The sequence below is a fragment of the Drosophila suzukii genome, chromosome 2R (assembly GCF_043229965.1).
Source record: "Drosophila suzukii chromosome 2R, CBGP_Dsuzu_IsoJpt1.0, whole genome shotgun sequence".
Classification (NCBI taxonomy): Eukaryota; Metazoa; Arthropoda; class Insecta; order Diptera; family Drosophilidae; genus Drosophila; species Drosophila suzukii.
The window spans coordinates 22,361,001-22,381,227 of record NC_092081.1 but is presented as its reverse complement, the minus strand read 5'-3'; the positions used below and the strand labels follow the sequence as shown (position 1 = coordinate 22,381,227).

Genomic DNA, 20,227 nt, shown 5'->3' with positions numbered 1-20,227 from the left:
CACATTCGCTTATTTACACTGGCAAGCTCATATATTGAATTGAATATAGAAAGCCCGGGGCGACGGCAGAAAGGAGCCGGTATTAAGTTTCCCTTTTGTCATCGCTCCATTCGAAATTCATTTCGCGTTATGCAATTTTCCCCCGAACAGAAGTGCTCTTCCATTTAACAAGGGACCCAGAGAAAACTGGAAAGACAACGTTATGAACAATTTTAATTTCATTAAGTGCTAAAGTGCCTCTGCAAAATGATTCCAACAGGAATAATAAGCTCAGCCACTCCGCGCAGAAGGAAAACCACTTTCCAACTCTGCGCTTATTTTTAATTATTTGATTAAACACCCATAACTCTTATGGATACTCTATCTTCGATATCTTAAATTATGAGATTGATTTGTGTACAACTGCTTTCATAGCCCTCTATTTCCACAACGGATGTTCTGTGTGCTAGTTAAATGTTTAATTGGTTTATCTATTCAGTCAACTTAGAGGAAGTAATCTCCATTGTGTTTGCACTTCCCTGCATTTTCCAGCCCCTCACACACCCATTCTCTTAATTGTCTTCCAAGCAGGTGTAACAGGTCGCTTTTGTCAAGACTTTGGGCACACTTGACCCAATTAGCGCAAGAATTCCGCAGTTTAACCCTCGCAAGGAAAGCAGACAAGCCCAGAGATTTTTCGCCCAGAAGTATATATAAAGATGCACCCCACTTTCATATATTTTCACCTTAAGCTGCATAAATATTTTGGAAAGTTTTCCGAGCTGCACGGAAAGAAATTCACATGAATTTGCAAATCAGAAGATCATATAAAAATATTGGATTCGTAATGAATAGGTAACGTTTCCTAAATGTTCAAAAAACTTACAAAATTAAAACTTGTTAAAATAAAACGTGTTCAAAATTATAATTTTTTTAATATACATCAAGTTATAAATTATAAAATTGTTAGAAGTAGACGAATATTTTTAAAGGAAATCTTATATGGTGTTCAGAGGGATGAAAGCCAAAAAAAAGGGGGTGATAAGTTTGAACAACGAGACCTGGTAAATTGGACAGGTGGGTTTTTTGGGTTTAGCAGCAGAATAGTTACGCTAACTTAACCTCATTTAAATATTTTTTCGAGCTCGCATTGTTGTTCGCATCTGGTCTGCGAATTCTTTCCCTTCTTGGGTGCTTTTTTCGGGACTTCCCCTACTACCCACTACAAAGTTCTCCCCGCCCCTGAACCCCTTTTCCAGGTGCATCATCATACATTTTTCTTAATGCCTCGCGCACTTCACCATAAAGTAGCACAGGGCAAGTGGATGATGTCGGGAGGAGGGGCCCTTGGTGGGTTAAGGGGGCAGTGGAGTGTTAACCATGGACTTCGCCGGCCGGAGAGAGGGGGGTCGAAAAAGCAACGGTTGCATTTTGTATTCAAGTACAACGAAAATTGTTGTAAATTAGTAAAAATGTACACATCCCAGGGAAGAGGGGCATGAAAGGTGTGCAGAGCAGTAGGGGAAGGGGAGGGGGTCTTGAGGCGAGTCTGTGGCTCCCCCAGGGGGCGGGGCAGGGGCAAAGATAAGCAGAAAGTGCCCACTGAAGAGGCTGCTCTGCCGGCTACCAACCTACGCAATTAAGCGCAGTCTGAAAAAGGGGGAACCCCATCTCTCTGCCATCTCCTCAAAGAGAGCAAAAGAGACAGAGCTCCTAGCGAAAGGGCACTCTGGCAGCTCCCTCTCTTTCACTCACTCCCTTTTTGGGGCTGGAAGTAAAACCCCATTGTTTGCATTAAAGCGGTACCTGACTGCCCTTAAATACACTTGAACAAATGTATTTCAAGTATTCATATCTTAGAAAAACCAAAAAATTTTTAACACATCTTATAGATATATACAAGTAATATATATTATTTCTGTATTATTAGGAATTTGAAATGTTTCAATATCGAATAATGCTTATAAAAATGAAGAAAATGAGATATACTAGTTTTTTAATACTAGAAAAAATATACTAAAAATGTTAGTAATAAGCCATAAGATACCATACCTCAATTTAAACTAAAATTGCTAGTCTGTTAACTCTGTTTTCAAAATTCGCAGACCTCTTCTCTTGTATTATTTTATTATTAAAACATTTAAATATTAACTAACATTTTTATTAATTTTTCGAAGTGCACCTGCCCAACCCCTGCCAACAAGCAGCACTTGGCCTTCCCAGCACTTGAGCAACTGCTTCTGCTGCTGCTTCCAAAAAGGCTTTCGGTAACTTAGTTTCCGTCGCTTTTTACAACCTCATGTTTGCATTTTACCTCAACGACGAATGCTTGGGGTCCACACAACAACATCGTCCAAAAACGAAAAAGAAATAAAATATATAGCAACAACAAGAGGCAGCTCCACAAGTGGGTTGTCAAGCAGCCCAAAGTTGTTGTCAAGAGAAGTTGTAAAATGCTTCCCAAGTAATAATATACAACAATTTCGTAGCTGGAAGTGGATTTGGAAAGCAAAATGCTTGCCCAAGATAAACATTTTGTTTTCCGCTCTGCTTTTATATATTTTCAACCAGCTTTTAACCAGAGTTTAGGGCTAAATTGCTAGAAATTGGTAAGAAACGCACCCATTGAACTGAAGATTCTGTAGATCTATTGAACTTAAATCTTGGGATTAGTATTTTCTGTCCATGATCTGGTGTTTTATGAGCCATATTGAGATATGAGATATTCGAGCTAATCTCTCTTCTCTTTTTATTTGGATTCATCCCATTTTTATGAAGAATTCTGGAATCTAATCCGTTGTATAAGCTCATGGAAATGATTTAACGGCCCCTTTCTTCCTTATCGCTTGTGAAAACGAAAGTGTGTATTTTTCTTTGACAGCTCTTTATTTGCTATCTTTTTTATCTATTTGGAGATAAGCTTTTCAGCTCGAGAAAGCCTCGTAATCTTTAACCGAGCTCAGCGAATTGCGTGGTCGATTTATGGCTTGGATTTATGGGCTGATCTCTGAACAAGACTCGCGACTATAAACACCCACCCAGGTGTCACAGTTGCCATAGACAGGTGTGATTCTTTTGCCAAAGGTGTTGATGCCATCATTATGTAATCCACACTACTAACTTGGTTGACCAAGGTTCGGATATCTAAAATTAATTTGAATTCATTTAATTTTTATAGTCACGATGGCCAAGCGTAATCCCTGAACACTTTTCTTATCTAGGGTCTTGCATTGCACATTCATCTCACTCCACATTTTCCAGCGAGCCCATAACCATTTCCCCAACATCAAATTTAATGCGATTTTAATTTTTGTGCCCAGCGCATTTTCCAATTTGATGACTGTCGGGGGAGAAAGAGAAGACGAGTGTTCACCTGGGATGTAGATGGATATTGGGGATACGTATCCCTACCTCCATAAAATGGCATAAGGGCAAATAAATATTTCAAATAGTCATAAATATTGTTGATTGCAAGGGGCCACAAGAGGGAATTGTGGCAAGGAAGACCTTTTAATTAAGGCAATAAAACGGAAATCGACCACGTAACCTAAGGAAAACATAAAGTTTACATTAAATCCACTTAATGTTCGAACAAAGTGCCGTGAATGTCTTCTTTATCGCCACGTGCTTCAGGTTCAGGTCCCTGCCCCGCCTTCTTTTTACCTCCCGCCCACTTGGTTGTTGATTTTTTGCTCGTGTCTCTGTTATGGCAACCTAAGGTTAAAGGGTCGGTGTATGTATCACGGAAAAAAAATAATGAATTGGGTTAAAACAATTTAAGAACGCTTATCGGTAAAGAAATTCAATCCACCTTTTTAAGTATTCAACGTCTTTGAAAAACGATCTTATAGTGCACTTATTTTCTTCAACATTTTTAGTTAGTACTCCAATAATCTTTTCTTACTCTGTAGCAAAGCCCGTATTCATCAACTGCGGCAGCTTATAACTCAAAATGCTTTTGGCCAAGTGAACAACCGATGTCGATGTTGTCCTTCCACCTGGGCTAACACAAAACCCCCCTCCTCCCAGGGCTATGCCCTCATATTTGATTTTTATTAGCCTTCATCTGAGGCCGTGTCAGAAGTTGGCGCCTTTGGCGTTTGGTCTTCCTTTTTCGCCACCATCATTCCCATCCTTCCGGCCACATTCCGATTCGCTCATCATCTCACTTCATCATCGCCTTCTGTCGACCGACTGGCCATAAAAACATTTGGACCCAAGGTTGTCCGATGTTGATGTAAGTATAAATTAAATATTTCGTGCATTAACGCTCGAGTGTTTATTTTTGCCTCTGGGGAGAGAGAAAAGAGAAGGCGAGTCGAGGAGGAAACTCATTAAATTAGCAACGTCGATTTTAATACCCCTCGACGTTTTTTCTTTCCATTTACTGGGGCTTGCCTAGCCGGATTCATGAATTATTCACCCCGAATTGGCAGATCTGAACAAGCGCCACTGGGTTAAATTCATGGCAAACATCTTTTCAAAATCCCAAATTCACTCACTCTTCCTTCCGTCAATGAGCTAATTGAAGGCACGAAACAGCCAGGATAAGGAAAACGAGAAAGTGTAGGCGGGTACTCGGCACTTGGCCACACTGTTTAGTAAAAATGCAGATCTGGTCACACTAAATACAATTCATTTTAAATTTCTGAAAGGTAAACCTGAAGGCAATATAACTGATTAATAGTTTTCTTAATGCACAGCTTCTGCTTCAATCCTCTGGTCTATTAGCCTAGAGTATTGATAACTATTGTACATTATTTTATCCTAATTTTCCCCCAAAGGGCACTCCGAATTCGATGCAATTATCGGCTAAAGTGACTAGCCTGAAAAGTAGGTAAGTTAAGTACGACTGTGGCAGACAGGCGAGAGGGGAGGGTCGGGAAGTTGGGAAATCCAACCGGAGGCTGACCTCTCCGACTTTTCATGACCCAATGACACTTTGACTAATTGAAAACTGTCAAATTGCAAGTCGCATGCGGTGGTCTCCAAACCCCACCTGCCTTCTCTTCATCATTTCCTTAATTGAATTAACTCATTAGACGTAAATATCTGTAAATCCATCTATGCACTCCGACCACTCCAGCTGAGTTGGGTTTACCTATGACCTGGCAAACAAGATAATTCAAACATTTTTCATTCGTATATCTGGGATGTATGCTGAGTGTGTGCCAAACATTTTGGTCAAATGTCATTTTGCACAAACATTGCTGGCGTCTGATTTTGGACTGGTCAGCTCTGGGATTTATTAATGACGTTTCGTATTGGGGTTAACATTCATTTAATTTATTTGAGCCCTCTCCCCCTAAATGGCCGCAATTTGTGCATTGTGACAGTTTGGAAATCGGGCAGAGATTGAACATCTCTCTTGGCTTATATAATTAATAGCTCGTTGTGCTGCGACTAACAAATTTTGCAGCTGTCACAGAAGCAATTTGAAAGAAATTAAGATGATCCGAGCTGAAGCTTAGGCAACTATTACTAGGAGATCTAATCCACTGGTTGATGGTTTAAAGAACAAACTTCAACCTGACATGATATGATAACTAAACCAATTTGCGAAAGGACTTTTGATAACCCACAGCTTGATGGGTTAACTCCTCGTTACCAGAGTTTCAGGCCATTTCACTGGGCCACAATCGAAATAAACCGAAATCTGTTCACATTTTTTATATAAATGGCCTCTTCGTTTTGTGATTGCCATTTGGGGATTATCTTTTCGGTCTGATTGAGAAGCCTCGCACTCCTCGAGGCAGGGATTCCATCCATTCCGTTTGCAAGGCCATAACTGATGATGATGATTCCATTTGCGGTTTGAATAATTTTCATAATTTAAACAACAGCCCCCGAGTGCAGCAGGAGTCACTCACTCACTCACTCACCCAGTTGGTCCGTCAGGATTCTCGGCTCCCCTTTATTTTGGCCAAAAGGAGACGAGCCAAAACAAAAGCGAGAGTGTAAATCACGGAGTGAAATGATAAATGGAGCAGCGACTTGTTACGCATAAATTGTTGGCCAAAAAGGAGACGAGGACGTCATGTGCGAAGTCCTCCGACTATGCCACTTTCCCTCGGTGAAAACAATATTTCATTACATTTACATATTCTCACTCAATTTTCATATTTTCGCATTCTCGGTGGGGTTTTCCGGAAGGAGCGCCGAGCCCGAGGAGTCAAGTGGATCTTGTTGGGCCGCGCCTTTTGTTTCCATTTTATGGTAATGCCGCCGAGTCCCCTGTTCCGCCTGGTTCCCCATTTTCCCTCTGACATTTCCCAATTTCCCACTTTCCCGCCCCCATTTTCCACTGCACAGTGGCGCCCTCAAGTGTCGGTTCATTCGCATTTCGTATGTCAGCATTTTAAATAGGCTTTTCATGTTCGAATTTTATTGTATTTTTTACGCTTTGCATCGGCCGCACTTTGCCACGTTTTGTTTTTTTATTTTATTTTCCTTTATTTTTTATCTTTTTTGCGGGAGTCCTTGAGTCGCATTTCCATGTCCGCAGGCTACATTAAATTCCGCAAGTTGTATGCAAAGTCAGGCCCTCCAACTCTCAACTCTGCCCTGGCTTTATTAAATACAAATATTTTCCTTGTGGAGGACAATTGTTTGGCGGCTCCTGGAGTCCTTCGTCTCTGTTTCTGTGCATGTGGATCTTTGTCCTGACCACATCCCTTGAGCAAAGTCTGGCTGTCAAGGACAACACATACTGGCTGGCAGCAAAGGTTGACTTTTACAACCCAAAGTGGAAACCAAGTTATTTCTCCGGTCCCAGTCACTTCCTAGATGTTGTGGTGAAAATGGTTGTCATACCATGCTCAACATTTACCTAGGCAAATGTTACAGTATTGTAAATTTAATTTTGTAACAATTCAAAAATTAAATTAAACTTTGTATATATACTTATTTTTTATAAGTCACGAAACACTTAGTATAGTATAGTATAAAATATTGGGAACAAATTTGGAAGCTGTAGGTATATTTGCTTGGGTTACGCGTTAGTTCTTTAAATTATAAAGATAGATAGATGTAATTTATTAATTTTTTCTTTTTAAAATATTTAATACAGTACAAAATTCTGCTTTTTTTAAATGCAGAAATATTATTTCTTGTAAAATATTAAATGGTATCCTTCATAATCTAAAGAGCATGGGGAATTCGTTCGATTTATCCTTTCCGCAGGACACTTCCTTCCCACACACCGAGTTCATTCCTGATTCCTGATTCCTGCCTTTTCACTTCCTCTTGTTGCTTTTATTTAAAACAAATAAAATGCCCAAAGGCTTAAAATCGGCACACAGCTGCAGATTCAGCAGGACATCACAGCAAACTCACACAGATACAGCACACCCACACAGCCACTTGCGCCCACACACATCCACACATCATCAATGCGTTACAATCTTGAAAAAATAAAAATAAAATCGTCGATCTGGGGCAAAAAAATCGTGAGAGAAAATAACGCAACAAATATATGGAAAAGGGTGGGGAAAACAGGCTGTTTCTGGATGGTGGGGGTATCCTGTAAAGTTAACGTGCGGGAGAATCCCGAGCCAGAGTCAACGAATATTTCATTCGTCATAAAAACATTTTGCAATAATTTTTGCATTTCACTCGACCAACTGCTCACGGTTTATCCCTCTCCTTTTCCCGCCCACACTTCTCGCCTGCCCTCATTTATCATTCCGGAGACAGTGTTGACCTCTCTGGATTTCAGATAGTAGCTAAATTTAAGATAGAAAAGTGTAATTTTAAGTAACTCTAAAGTTGTTCTTTTATAGATGATATAGCTATATTTTTCCTGGAGTTCTTAAGGAACCGAAAACTGTCAAATTATTAGTACAAAGGTTCTTTAAAATTATTTGGAAGGCACTAACATTTAAGTGTACAGTCGTATACCTATAATTTCCTAAAATATAAAAATGCAAACTCTCTTAAAATCATCTAGTAAGTGTTTTTGGAAACGGATTTATCTTATAGTTACAAATGTTTTACACTTATATAATATGGTATTCGGTAAGTAAACCTATACAGATGTTATCTGTTATAAGATATAAATAAATTTAAAATGCTTTCTTAAAATGATGTCCTTTGGAAAGAATATTTAAGGATTCTTAGTTCAAGTTATCGTTTCGAAATATGGCTATAAATTATGAAAGTGGGCAGCTCTGGGCAAATACCTCGACGGGTCATAACATACACCAAAAATCGCGATGTGAGTAAGTAAGTAAAGTGTGGGTGGGAAAAAGGGACAGAGGCAGGGGGCCAGAAAGTGACAGGAGGAAAAGGGATGGAGACAGAGTGTGTATACTTTACGTTTGGTTTACTCGGTTTGGTTTTTGGGATGGGTTCGGTTGGGTTGGGTCGGTTTGGGTTGGATTCCTTCTGCTGCTGTGGTGTTGCACAATAAACCTTGCTTCCTGGCAACGCAATCCCTTATAAGCCACTTCACTCCGCCGACCGCCGGCGCAAACCGAACCTTTAGCTCACTCCAGGTTTCTTATTGCTCCTCAGTTTGTTGGTCAGTGTTGCAGGATTTCTTCAAGTGCTGTTCGGTTTCCTGTTGCTTTTGCATTTGACTCGGCTTAAAGCCCTCTTCAGTTGACCTCTTGTGAACACAGAACTCGGGTTCCTTTGTTTAATTAACTTCTTAGAGAACGTCTTTCAAATATATAGAGTACAAAAGGGAAATTGGATCAAATTACTCTCTTAAAATAAAACAAATATTAGTGTTAATATCCATTTAGTTTTTTTAATTGTTTTAAAGTTGCCAACCTATCGACACAAAGATATACCTTAACTGTCGCATTGCAATTGTCCCCTAGTTTGCCAAATGTTGATAATGAGTTTGAGACCCAGTTTCGGCAAAAAGGTGTGTCCCTCTGTCCCCGCCCTGTTTCGGTATTCTACGTATCCCCTGTCCCATCTCGTTCCGGCTATATCCTGTCTGTTCCCTGTCGCCAGTGCAATTTGGCCCGAGTGCGTCCCAGATATGATCAGAATTGACACTCGGCCAGTGAAATTTGTGCCTAATTTGAGGCCTCAGCGGGATGCAGACCTCTTCCTGTTCCATTTTCCACCTCTCCCTTCCGCTCTCTACCCTCCTTTGAGCCATGTAACATCTAAACAAAAGATTAGCTGCAGTCACCAGAGGGAAGTGCACTTGGAGAAATAATTTGGTAGTAAGTAAATGCACTTTGCAGAAAATTAGTTTTAAGAATACTAGAAGTTTTTCTAAATATTTGCATTAGATATAATAAGATACAAGTTTGAAAAGGGGAGAAATTTAAACTAAAAAAAGACTGATTAAAAAAATGTATATTATTTTTACAAACTTTATGTGATGTTAGATCCAGTAGATCTAGTCTTGATATTAGTCCTAAACATATATTGGTAAATTGCAGGATATTGATTTAATAGTTGGGGTTAGGTAGTTATATAGATCAGCGGTCGTCAGCATCCTAAGCAGCGAGCATAGCAACTGCCTTTCCCATTCTCTGCCGCTACACGTACAGTATGCAACAGCGCAGGTACACAAAAAAAGAAAGAGCTATATTTTTTCGAGTGCTGGGACCACACAATGGAAATGACACGAACTGCAGTCATCTAAGGATGGATAAAAGGAGCGCGGTGGAGGGTCGGGGTCACCATGTGCACGCGTTTAATGGCAGAAACACAACAACGGAACGGCGGACTGAGCCGGCAAAAACAATTGTCAACAGACGTGGAAACGTGACCAACGAATTTTACGCACAATTTCACTTTATGCCAGAGTGTCCGAGGGTAACAAAGCCGGCCAAAGAGCAGGAGACCCTTTGACAATGGCCAGCGCACAGCGGAATCTCCTCGGCCACACATTTATTGTTTAGAGCATGGCCCAATCCTCGACCATTCGGGAAATCCAATTAGCCAGTGGCAGTGGCTCTCCGAACACCGGGTTTGTTGACCAGGAAGTGGCTGGCTTCCCCGATCGGCAAATATGATTCATATTTGCCCATTTCGTTCTAATCGTAAAAGGTAATCGCCACTGCTTAGGCGCCTTTCCTTTGTTTTCACTTTGTTTTTCACTATGTTGCAATTATTGCAAAAGTCGGGGAATTTTGACTTATGTTTCTCGGGATCGCTTCCTCTGCGATTGCCGATAATTGCCAAGAAGCCTACAAGGCACCGTCCCTTTGCGTCTTTGGTCATGGCTGAACCATCCGCAAATGGTAAAATAAACAACCCATGGTGTTCTACGGTTCGTTGACATCTTCTGGCTTTCGATTATCGCCGGCGAGTGGGAGGAAGTTTGGCCGGTTGTGCGTGGAATGGTCAAGTGTCGAATGGGTTACGATGGGAATGGTGTAGAATTGCTCATAAATATAATTGAGCTTCTGGGAATTCGCCAACTGATTAGGTAAGAGGAGGAGCAGGAAAACTAATAACATTAGTGGGAAGTTTTTAAAATACATTTAGTTTCAAGCTGTCCTATTAACTTGGTAGGTACTGTAGAAAAAAAGAAACCTCTTCCTATTAATTCTTTAAGATTATAAGGCCGCGAATTCTTCAGAACAAAAGCAACCATTATGGATCATTCATACATGAATTCCAAAAAAATATATCCGCGAATTCTTCAGAACAAGCGCTTGTACTTAAGAAATGTCTCTTAAAGCTATCAACTATATAAAAGTTATTCAATAGCAGCTAAATTTATTTGCAAAAATTAAATTATACACCAGTTTCTTATTAAGTTTTATGCTGTATTATCTTACCACTGGGAGTCTGGAAGTTTCACCTTCAGTCCGTCGATTTCCATTGCAAATGCCTCCGTTCTGGTCTTGGATCCCCGGCCATCTCGCATGTCCAACTTTTGCGGCGACACATGTTTCCCATTAGCCAATAGAAGAGGAAAATAAAAAAGTTTCACTTGATGCGGCCCCAGTCTTCCCTGGTCGTCTCACATTTCAGACTCCGAGCCATCCAACCTATCCGACCGACAATGAGATGTGCCGCAGTGTAGTCGTAGTGGCTGTTGTTAATGATGATGTTGACACAACTTGTTAACAGAATAATTTATGCGACACTGACTGGCCAAATGCTTTAAAAAGAAACAAAAACAAAGTTGCTAGCTGCGGAGGAATCTATTGCATATTTAATGACGCCACGAGAGGAATATCTTTCCCGTCCTGAATCTAGTATCCCGAATCCGGATGCGCGTGCCTCACCAGAAACTGGAGATCAAATTAAGAGCACCCAGGAAGCTTTGGAGGGACTTCAAGGCTTTCGGGGCCTGCGGATTTGCCGCCTCTGTTCTTTGTCATTTGTCAACGTCGCCAGTTTCAAGATTTTGGCCAAGCTGCAGCTTTGGCTTTCAGCTTCGAGTGTAAAAAATGATAAACGCATTCGCTTATGATGTGTAGAGCTTTCATAAATCATGCTCTTCAAAAGTTGCTGTTGGTCTTTTCCACTACTGGCAGTGCCGCAAATTTGCCTGGGCCAAGAGGTCACGGGGAAAGGCGGAAGTACAGGGGTTAGGGGTCAGGGGTCAGAGGTTGCCACGCGACAGTGCTTAGACAAACAAGTGTCGCTTTTGGTTCCACGTTGAAGATGATGATGGAGATGGTTTGGAATGGGATGGTCTGGATGGATAGTAACTACGAGTAGTTCTGGCGATTTACGAGCTGCAAGTGGGTCACCAACTAGTCAGTGGAGCTGCTGTGGGTATTTCAGGAGAAAAGGTCCAGTTGGTTAGGTAAATGACAGAAGAAATTCAGAGGACTTTCATGGAATGCCAGCTCCTCAAAAAGACAACAAAAGATAGCAGAATGTGTGTGGGAAAGTATGTTTTTAAGCTGCACAAAGCAAGAGGTTTCCCTAAGTTCTTGATCTCTTGAAGTTAATATTATAAACCTATTTATTTTATTATTTTATTTGTTTGAATAAAGTATGCTTTGAATAATCTAGGCAGCAATTTATTTATGCCTAAGATATTTGCCTGACTTATTCACCCCAAAATACTCATAACTTTGGTCTAAGAGCAGCAAACATTTGCCTATTTATTGCCAACCAAAATTGCTAGCCATTATCAAATAAAACTAGTTGGGGCTTTATGTTTATGGCCAAGTTTTAGCCCCCAAGTAAGCCACAAATTTCTGTTGATTTCCAGACCATGTAGTTGGCTGTTAAACTTTCGCTTCTCCCCATTTCTCCCCTCTCATTAAATGGCTGATGGAAACTCAATCGATATCCGTCAGCAGGGCGTTCTAATAATGTGTTCAACATGTCAGCCGAGTGCTTATGTCCAGAAAATCCGGGGGTTGGGGCCTCCAGAACCAACACCACCACTCAAGGCCCGGATCTCCCCCTGGACTACCACTTATGAAATTGAATGTAAACAAAATGAGCGACTCGACTGCAAAGCTCAGTCGTCGGGTGACAATATCCCCCAGCAATCGACCACTGGCAATCCCAATCCCAAAACCAAACGAACCCCTTCCAGAACCCCTTCTAAACCCCTGCAGACCCGCTTGTGTTGACTGACATATCGGCGCCAAGCAGGCAATTAACATGCGATTGTCATAAATTTACTCAATGCACAGATTATTAAACATTCATAAAATAAATTACCCAGCCAAAGTGCATAAATTCTGAATTGATTTTAACGCATTGTCCGAGACAAAGAAGAAAGTCTCCCCCTCGCAGGAGGAGAGGAGTCTGGTTATTGAATTATAACGATGTCGGGCAGAATGGCCAAGGGAAAAACATAAACATAAATTCCTTCAAAGTCTTCGGGCGAAACAACAATTGCATAGAAATCAATTTCAGAGAAGAAGCGTTCAAGGGTTAAATTCCAAGGGGGAGGATATAAATTTTGTAAATGCAACGAGGGGAGAACTGAAGTGGTGGGGGCGCAGAGACCCCACAAATCAGGGGCGGCTAAGGGGGGCTTTCATTTAATGGCATTTGTGGCTTGTCGCTGGGGTTGAAACAAAGACTTTTCTGTAGTTTCTTAAGGATGCGGAGGGAAATGGAAAACCATCGACCATCGACTTGAGCACTGGCTGTTAGAAATCGGATAGTTATGAAAACTTCCCCATAAAATGCTCAGCAGCCATCATTGAAAGGGGTTGCATTTGGAGCCTTAAAGCTATTTTAAATCTAAAACTCTTTGAAAGTTTCTGAAATGTATTCCAAACTATAATCACAAATTTATTGGTTTTCAGTTTAGAAACTGATAGTTTTCGAATAAAAATGAACTTTAATCTTTCAAGCATTTTCAAGCAAGTGAACACAGAAATAAGTAACTTAGATATTTTTTGTATTACGAGTACGTTTATTTACTAAATAATTTTTACTTCAGGATACCCGTATAATAATGATTTTTTTGTTTTAACTGGGTTGGTATTTTTCCACCAATTTAATCCCCCGTCCTGTTACCGAACCGATTAAAGGCGACAAGCAGAATCGCAGATAACCTCACAATTGTTAAAGCTAAAGCTGCGACGTGATTGCATTTCAGCTAACTGCATTACACTTCGCCTTTGCCCGCTCTAAGCAGATAATTTGGGCCAGAATACCATTAGGAATTCCCTTTTCCCGCCGAAATCGGAGATGGGAGCTGTATCTTCGGGCTTAATTCGACTGCATCTCACACAATCCCCCAGAAACCCCAAAAAAAGCAGGAGCAGGAGCACACTCAGATGTGAAATGAAATTACGAAGAACCAGCTGAATGTCAATGTCCTCCCACAAAATCCCTTCCCATCTGCTCCTCGTTCTGCGATGCCAAAAACAAAGACCGAGCGGAATGTATATACAGCAGTATGTACAAATATATATATTTTTTATGACATTTCTGACAATTTATGATGCAAATTCCTCACCCAAAAACTGAAGAATGAAGCGATGGCACGAGGAGAAGCCTCCGACAAATTGTCGAGAAATTGCATAAAACTATAAAAAGGGCAAAAAACCCAGAAACATGGGAGAAAAAACAAATTGTTATGCTGAAATCTGTAATCTGAAGTAGTTGCGGATGCACTCGAGAGATATTTATGGGGCGAGTGGGAGTGAGAGGGAGCATGGCGAAAAAGAGACGGCACACTCTGGGCAAAGGGCAAAAGCTGTATGCAAAATTGTTTTATTTCTGCTTTCATTATTTTGCTTTATATTTCGTGATGGCTTTTTATTTTCTGTTGATTCATCAGAAAATAAATTGAAATATTCTTGTTGACAAAACCGAATTCGGACAGAAAACTTTTTGCTGTTTGCCATTGGATGATTCATTTAATTTACTAAAACTAACACAACATGGAAAATATTTGATAATAAAATCACGTTCACACGCTTACGGCCACAAATCAATTGGTGCCACCGAAAACGAACCATCAATGAAATCGGCCCCGGCCCCGAGAACCCAAAGTTCATTATAAAATTATTTGTCTTGCTTCTATTTCGGGTCCCCAATTCGTGGAAAGAGTTTTGACCGCAAGTGAGGACTGCCCCTCCACCCACACGAATTTGCCTTTGGCCTTTAATATGGATAAATACCAATCTATCCCACGAACTCTACCACAACAGATTCTTTCAACTTGTGCGGTCCCCCTTTTCTGGTTAATATGACTGGGTTTTATCCGAAAGTCACACAAACAAGCCAGCAGAAAAAAGAACGAACTACTGGTAGCAATACTCGTATATGTGGACATTTAAAAACAAATATTGCAATTTAAACAGCAAAACACCACAAAAAGTGATGGAAAATGAAAAGAGCTTAATTAACGAAATGAAATATGACCTTGTTTTGGCTGAAAATCGAAATAGGAACTGATGATGAAAGTGAAAGACAGCGCAAACAAAAATAGCGAATAGAGTTATCTAATCCATTTAAGATAGTCAAAAGGTTAATTTAAACCTTAGCAAAAATATGATATTAATGAATTTAATGAATGGTTTCATAATGATAAATAATATTTATATTAAAAAACTAGTTAAAATTAGGGTTTCTTAACCACTTAAAATCCAATAGATGGTCGCACTAACCCTTATTTTAAAGTTTTATTATCTTCTGAACATCAATATTTTTGGAAATTTTGTTCCCACACAACCAAAAAACTTCGATTTCGATCATAACGATTTTAAATAACTGATTTCCATTTCGTGCATGTGGCCAAAACTCAAACATGGCACAATATGTTATGAATTTTTATTGAGTTGTTTGTGCGTTGAAGAAAAAATTAATTTATCGCCTTCGCTCGTTCGTTATTGTTCAAATAAAAGGCCAAATCGAAATCGACGATCGAAAAAACGGAGGAATCCGGAGGCATCATCATCATCTGGACACCGCCATCGATGGACATCAATGTGGGGATATGTCAGAAAGTCGGAGGCGGGGAGACGTTGCCTGAATTTAAATGGACAAATTAATTGCGTTTGTCAGGCCTGTGGACAGGTTCTGGCCATTGGGACAACAGCGGGCCCAAACGCCCGAACAAAGAATTAATTGGTTTTTGGACACTGGATGAAATATATTTAATTTAGGCTTAATGCCGGACAGAGATTGCATTTTAGTATGCATCCCCTCTCTCTCTCCATCTCCTTACAAGTGTCAAATTGGCATTGAATCATGACTGGGACTGTATCTCTTTATCTGTACGCGATCGTCGGGCCATCAAATAGCCATTAAACAGTAGACCATTATCCTGGTTGATGGGGAAAGAATGCCAGAAACCCTCTATAAAGGATCTGGGATCTCAAACCGCAGGCGATCGTGTGGCTCAGCCGCTGATCGAGGACCGGAACATAAATTATCACTTCGTTTTGGGTCCGACAAAGTGACTTGTAGAGGATACAATCGGGGAGAGATGAGGAGTAAGAACTATGTATTAAACACTGAGGAAATAAGATTAAAGTTTTTTTAAATTATAAGAAAAATTTAAAGAATTTTCAAATATATAATGTAGTTTAGATTTTTCAATAACCAATTAAAGAAGCGAAAAAAATTAATTTTAATAAATATTCTTTAAGTAGTACCTAAAAATATTTTTGTTAGTTTGAGCATAGCAAAATTACTTCACATATATTGTAATGTGTAATCCCTTAGCTGAACATTTTGTTCTGGTTATTATAATTATATTTATTCAAAATAGTATAGAAGGAATACTTTTTCCCCGAATACAATGATGCTCTCCCCTAGTTTTGAAATCCGCTTTTGTCCGATCTGAGTTGACAGTTTTATTGTGTCGCCCTTTTTGAATTAATTGAGCCGCCCCTCGCTCAGTTCCAAATGAAGTCGTTGTCGTTGTCGTGTTTCCAAGGAATGTCGTGAGGATGAGTTCCCTGAGACCTCATCCCATCCCTGGAGATGGAACCCCTGAGGGAAGATGGACCGCGAGGACCACACATTGTGATGGAGACACACGCAGCTCTTTTCACGAACCCAAAAAGCATTCCCTAACAAATTGCTTCTTCTCTATTTATTCGGCCTGCGGGCAAGAGCAGTTGCCAATTAATTATAATTGATTGGCGATATTAACGAAAATTATGATGATTATGATTATTCGCTGGAAATGCACCCGCAGATACGTAGATACGTTTTTCTGTCGAAAGATTCAAACGATTCGTAATAAAAGCTGAAAACTATTCGGATGCATGATAAACGACTTAATTGTGGCTTTCAGCGAGCCATTGGTATTTAAATAATTAAACTTTTGATATATCATCTGCGCGGCTATAAAGAATATTTTAATCGGTTTGAACGACGCTTTAAGGCGTACAAAAGTGGGAAAATAAATAAACACGGGGGATTGGACTTTAAAAAAGGAAAGTGATGAAAGAAATATCTTAAATAAATGAACTGGCAATCTTTTGCTGATTATTAAATATTTTTAAATACCTCAGGAATGAATTTTGTTTAAAAGAAACTCAAGCCAAAAATAATAGGAATTATTTTAATTACATTTATGATTAGTATAGGTTATAGTTCATTTCTCAATTGCCTTTTAACCTGAGAATAAATAAATTAATAAATAAATTAGTATCATTTGGTCTTTTTAAAATGTAATATTATTTTTATAACTTAATGGCTTTACTTCCTAATTTTTGGTATGGTCACATTGCATTACATCTATTCTACAAGTTGTCACCCTAAATTTATTTTAGGAGCTGTCAAAAATTTATCAGAATATTTTGATCGTTTGTGTTCACTTGCAAGGTATTGTTTATCTTTGGATAATTTCGCAAGTATGGGTCGTCGCCGGAATAGTTCAAGGGGTTACCAGGCCTGGCGCTCCCGTTCCCGTTCGCGTTCCAAGTCGCGTCCTCGACCCACTCGCTCCGACACGATCTTCTCAGACAGACCGCGGCTGGAACGACGTCCGGGCCATGCTGCCTCATCCTGGGACATTCCGGCCGCCGGATATGACCACCTGACCCCGCTCCAGTACAAGGCCATGCAGGCCAGTGGGCAGATTGCCTCCAGGATTGTTCCGGATGCCGTGCCCACGGGGGAATCCGCTGCCATTGCGATGGTCACCAGACAAGCTCGTCGTTTGTATGTGGGCAATATTCCATTTGGCGTTACGGAGGAGGACATGATGAACTTCTTCAACAACCAGATCATGTCCCTGGGCCTGAATGTCTCCCAGGGTTTGGATGCCAGGGCGGTGCTGACCTGTCAAACGAACCTGGAGAAGAACTTCGCCTTCCTGGAATTTCGATCGATGGATGAGGCCACCCAGGCCATAGCCTTCGATGGGATTAGCTTTCGCGGGCAGACTTTGAAGATCCGAAGACCCCATGACTACCAACCGGTGGCCTCATTTTGTCCCCCCGAAGCCGAAACTTCCCTCGACTTGAAGATGCTCACAAATTTGAATATTCCATCGACTTCAGGCGCTTCAGCTGGACATGCTATATCCACCCTTGTTCCCGATTCCCCGAATAAGATCTACGTGGGTGGCCTGCCCACCTGCTTGGAAGAAGCACAGATCAAGGAGCTGCTTCTTTCATTCGGAAGACTAAAAGGATTCAATCTGGTGAAGGATAGCCAGACCAGCCTGAGCAAAGGATTCGCCTTCTTCGAGTATGTGGATCCCACGGTCACCGAACAAGCTATAGCTGGCCTTAATGGCATGCAGTTGGGGGAACGCAGGTTGGTTGTCCAGCGATCCATTCCCGGAGGAAAGAACGGGATCATTGGACAACCTCCCGTGGTTCAGGTACCAGGAATATCCACCCTACTATCCACTGGCTCACCCACGGAGATTCTGTGCCTGTTCAACATGGTTCTGCCGGAGGAACTCCTGGACGACGAGGAGTACGAGGACATCAGCAGCGACATCAAGCAGGAGTGCACCAAGTACGGGGAGGTGCGCAGCCTCAAGATCCCCCGACCCATCGGCCCTTCTCCGCAGCGGGGCTGTGGCAAGGTCTACGTCCAGTTCGAGTCCGTGGAGGACTGCCAGAGGGCCCTCAAGTCGATCAGTGGACGCAAGTTCAGCGGTCGCATCGTGATGACCTCGTTCTACGACCCCGACAAGTATCTGGCCAACGACCTTCAATAAGTTTAATAATAACATTGGTTCAGAGAATGCCTAAAAAGCTGTCTCTGAAATTGAGTTCTTCTTAATTTAAAAACTGATTTGAAATCTCCCAAAAGGGAAAATGGTTTGGCTCTGCTTGCGCTCTGCCGCCACATGCACAGCTGTCGGCAGTGGTATATAAGAATTAGAGGAAGGGTCGAAATAAATAGTCATATATAAGTTTCTATAATGCTCATTCACAATATGAGGAAGCTTAATATAAGCCTCGTTACTATTTTATCAACATTCTACAACGCTTTTACTTACTGTATAAAATATTGGAGAAATGAACTTGTTGATATGTACAACTTAAGTATCTGAGAATTCCATCTTGTCAGCTGTTGAATCAGTTAACTGATGGGCCCAAGGCCAGACTGCGATAACGAATTTAATCCCCTGCGAAAGAACCGGCTCTCGTTATTGTTTTTCGTTGTTGTGATATCATCTGCTTAATGCCACAGAAATCGCTTTAAGTTATCTGAGGTTGGGATGCCAGGACACGCCTCCCCGCCCCCAAAAAGGGGCGGCCCGGGATTCAATTAGGCAGACCGACTTAAGCTGCAATCCTTAAAGCTGCTCCAAAGCTGACACCTCCTTCTGCAGGTCCTCCTCCTCTTTTCCTCTCTTATTTCAGCTTCCCTCTGCCAACAAAGCTCTTGCTTAATTAAAATTTTAAACTTTACGCTTTATCGCTGGCATTTCTCGGGCATATTCACACCTACCTTCTGCTTTTTACCAGGTAATTCCTTAATGCCCTGCCCTCAATGAAGAAGCTTCTTGGCTGCTTATCTCGCCGAACGGTTGCATTTTCTCAGGTCTCACATTTCAAGACTTTCGGGGCATCCGCCTTGGGGTCTTTCTTATCGCAGAGTTTGGTCATTTCGTCGACAGCCGATCATCAATACTCGTACGCGTAATGAAATGGTTAATACACGGAAAGAAATGAAGGTAGATTTTTAATATTCATTTATTTTTAAAAAATATTAAATAGAAAGAAATATTTTCCTATTGAAACTCCTGTTAAATTTCTAGTTCTGTTCTAACTAGAATGATATTGATATTTTTATGAAAACCCCATTTATAGCTCAGCGACAAAAGTTAACATCTCATTGAGAACTTCCCTTAAACAAGGTGCTTGGAACTGGAGTACTTTACAAAACTGTTTGTAAGAACATATAAGGAACCTCCCATTTTTCCCCCAGTGCAGCTTTAAGAGCGTTGAAAGCCCATCTCCAGACTGAACGATTTATCAGTGGCAACGACGACCACAACTAAACGCTTTATCGGAGTGGTGGAGATTGTGGCAGGAAGGAGCGGAAAAGACGGAGAACCTGAGTGGATTGTGGACACAAATTAATTCAACGCCTTGGACTTTTGTCATTCACCGGAGCAGACGATCTGAAGGCGAACCTTTCATTCCCCGTGTTCCCCAAAAAAAGCAACTAAAAACTTCTTTCGAAGCCGCTGCTGTCCCATGAAAATCAATGCCTCGATGGGTAATTAATAAACGCCCATAAAGATGCGGATACAATAAAAATTCCTCTGGAATCGGAGGCGGGGAGGATGGGAGGAATCGAACTCAAAAGGGTTTCTTTGATTTTGTAGTTTTTTCCTTCGTTGATTTTTATGATCTGGCAGCTGCGCTTTGGGGATTAACTGGATTGACTTCTAATCTCTCCAGCTCCCCGA

The 20,227-nt window shown here is 40.9% G+C and overlaps 2 protein-coding genes across 2 annotated transcripts in view; both read left to right on the top strand.

Moving 5' to 3' along the window:
- Positions 1-20,227, top strand: part of LOC108008935 (neuropeptide-like protein 31) — a 202,500-nt gene that overhangs the window by 12,430 nt on the left and 169,843 nt on the right. The window lies entirely within an intron of this gene.
- Positions 17,097-18,629, top strand: LS2 (Large Subunit 2). The gene has a single exon (XM_017072660.3). The coding sequence runs from the start codon at positions 17,201-17,203 to the stop codon at positions 18,518-18,520; it is 1,320 nt and encodes a 439-aa protein (XP_016928149.2). The 5' UTR covers positions 17,097-17,200; the 3' UTR covers positions 18,521-18,629.

Bases quoted from the DNA above. Each gene is read 5' to 3' on its own strand.
- LS2 (XM_017072660.3), top strand. From the start codon at position 17,201: ATGGGTCGTCGCCGGAATAGTTCAAGGGGTTACCAGGCCTGGCGCTCC.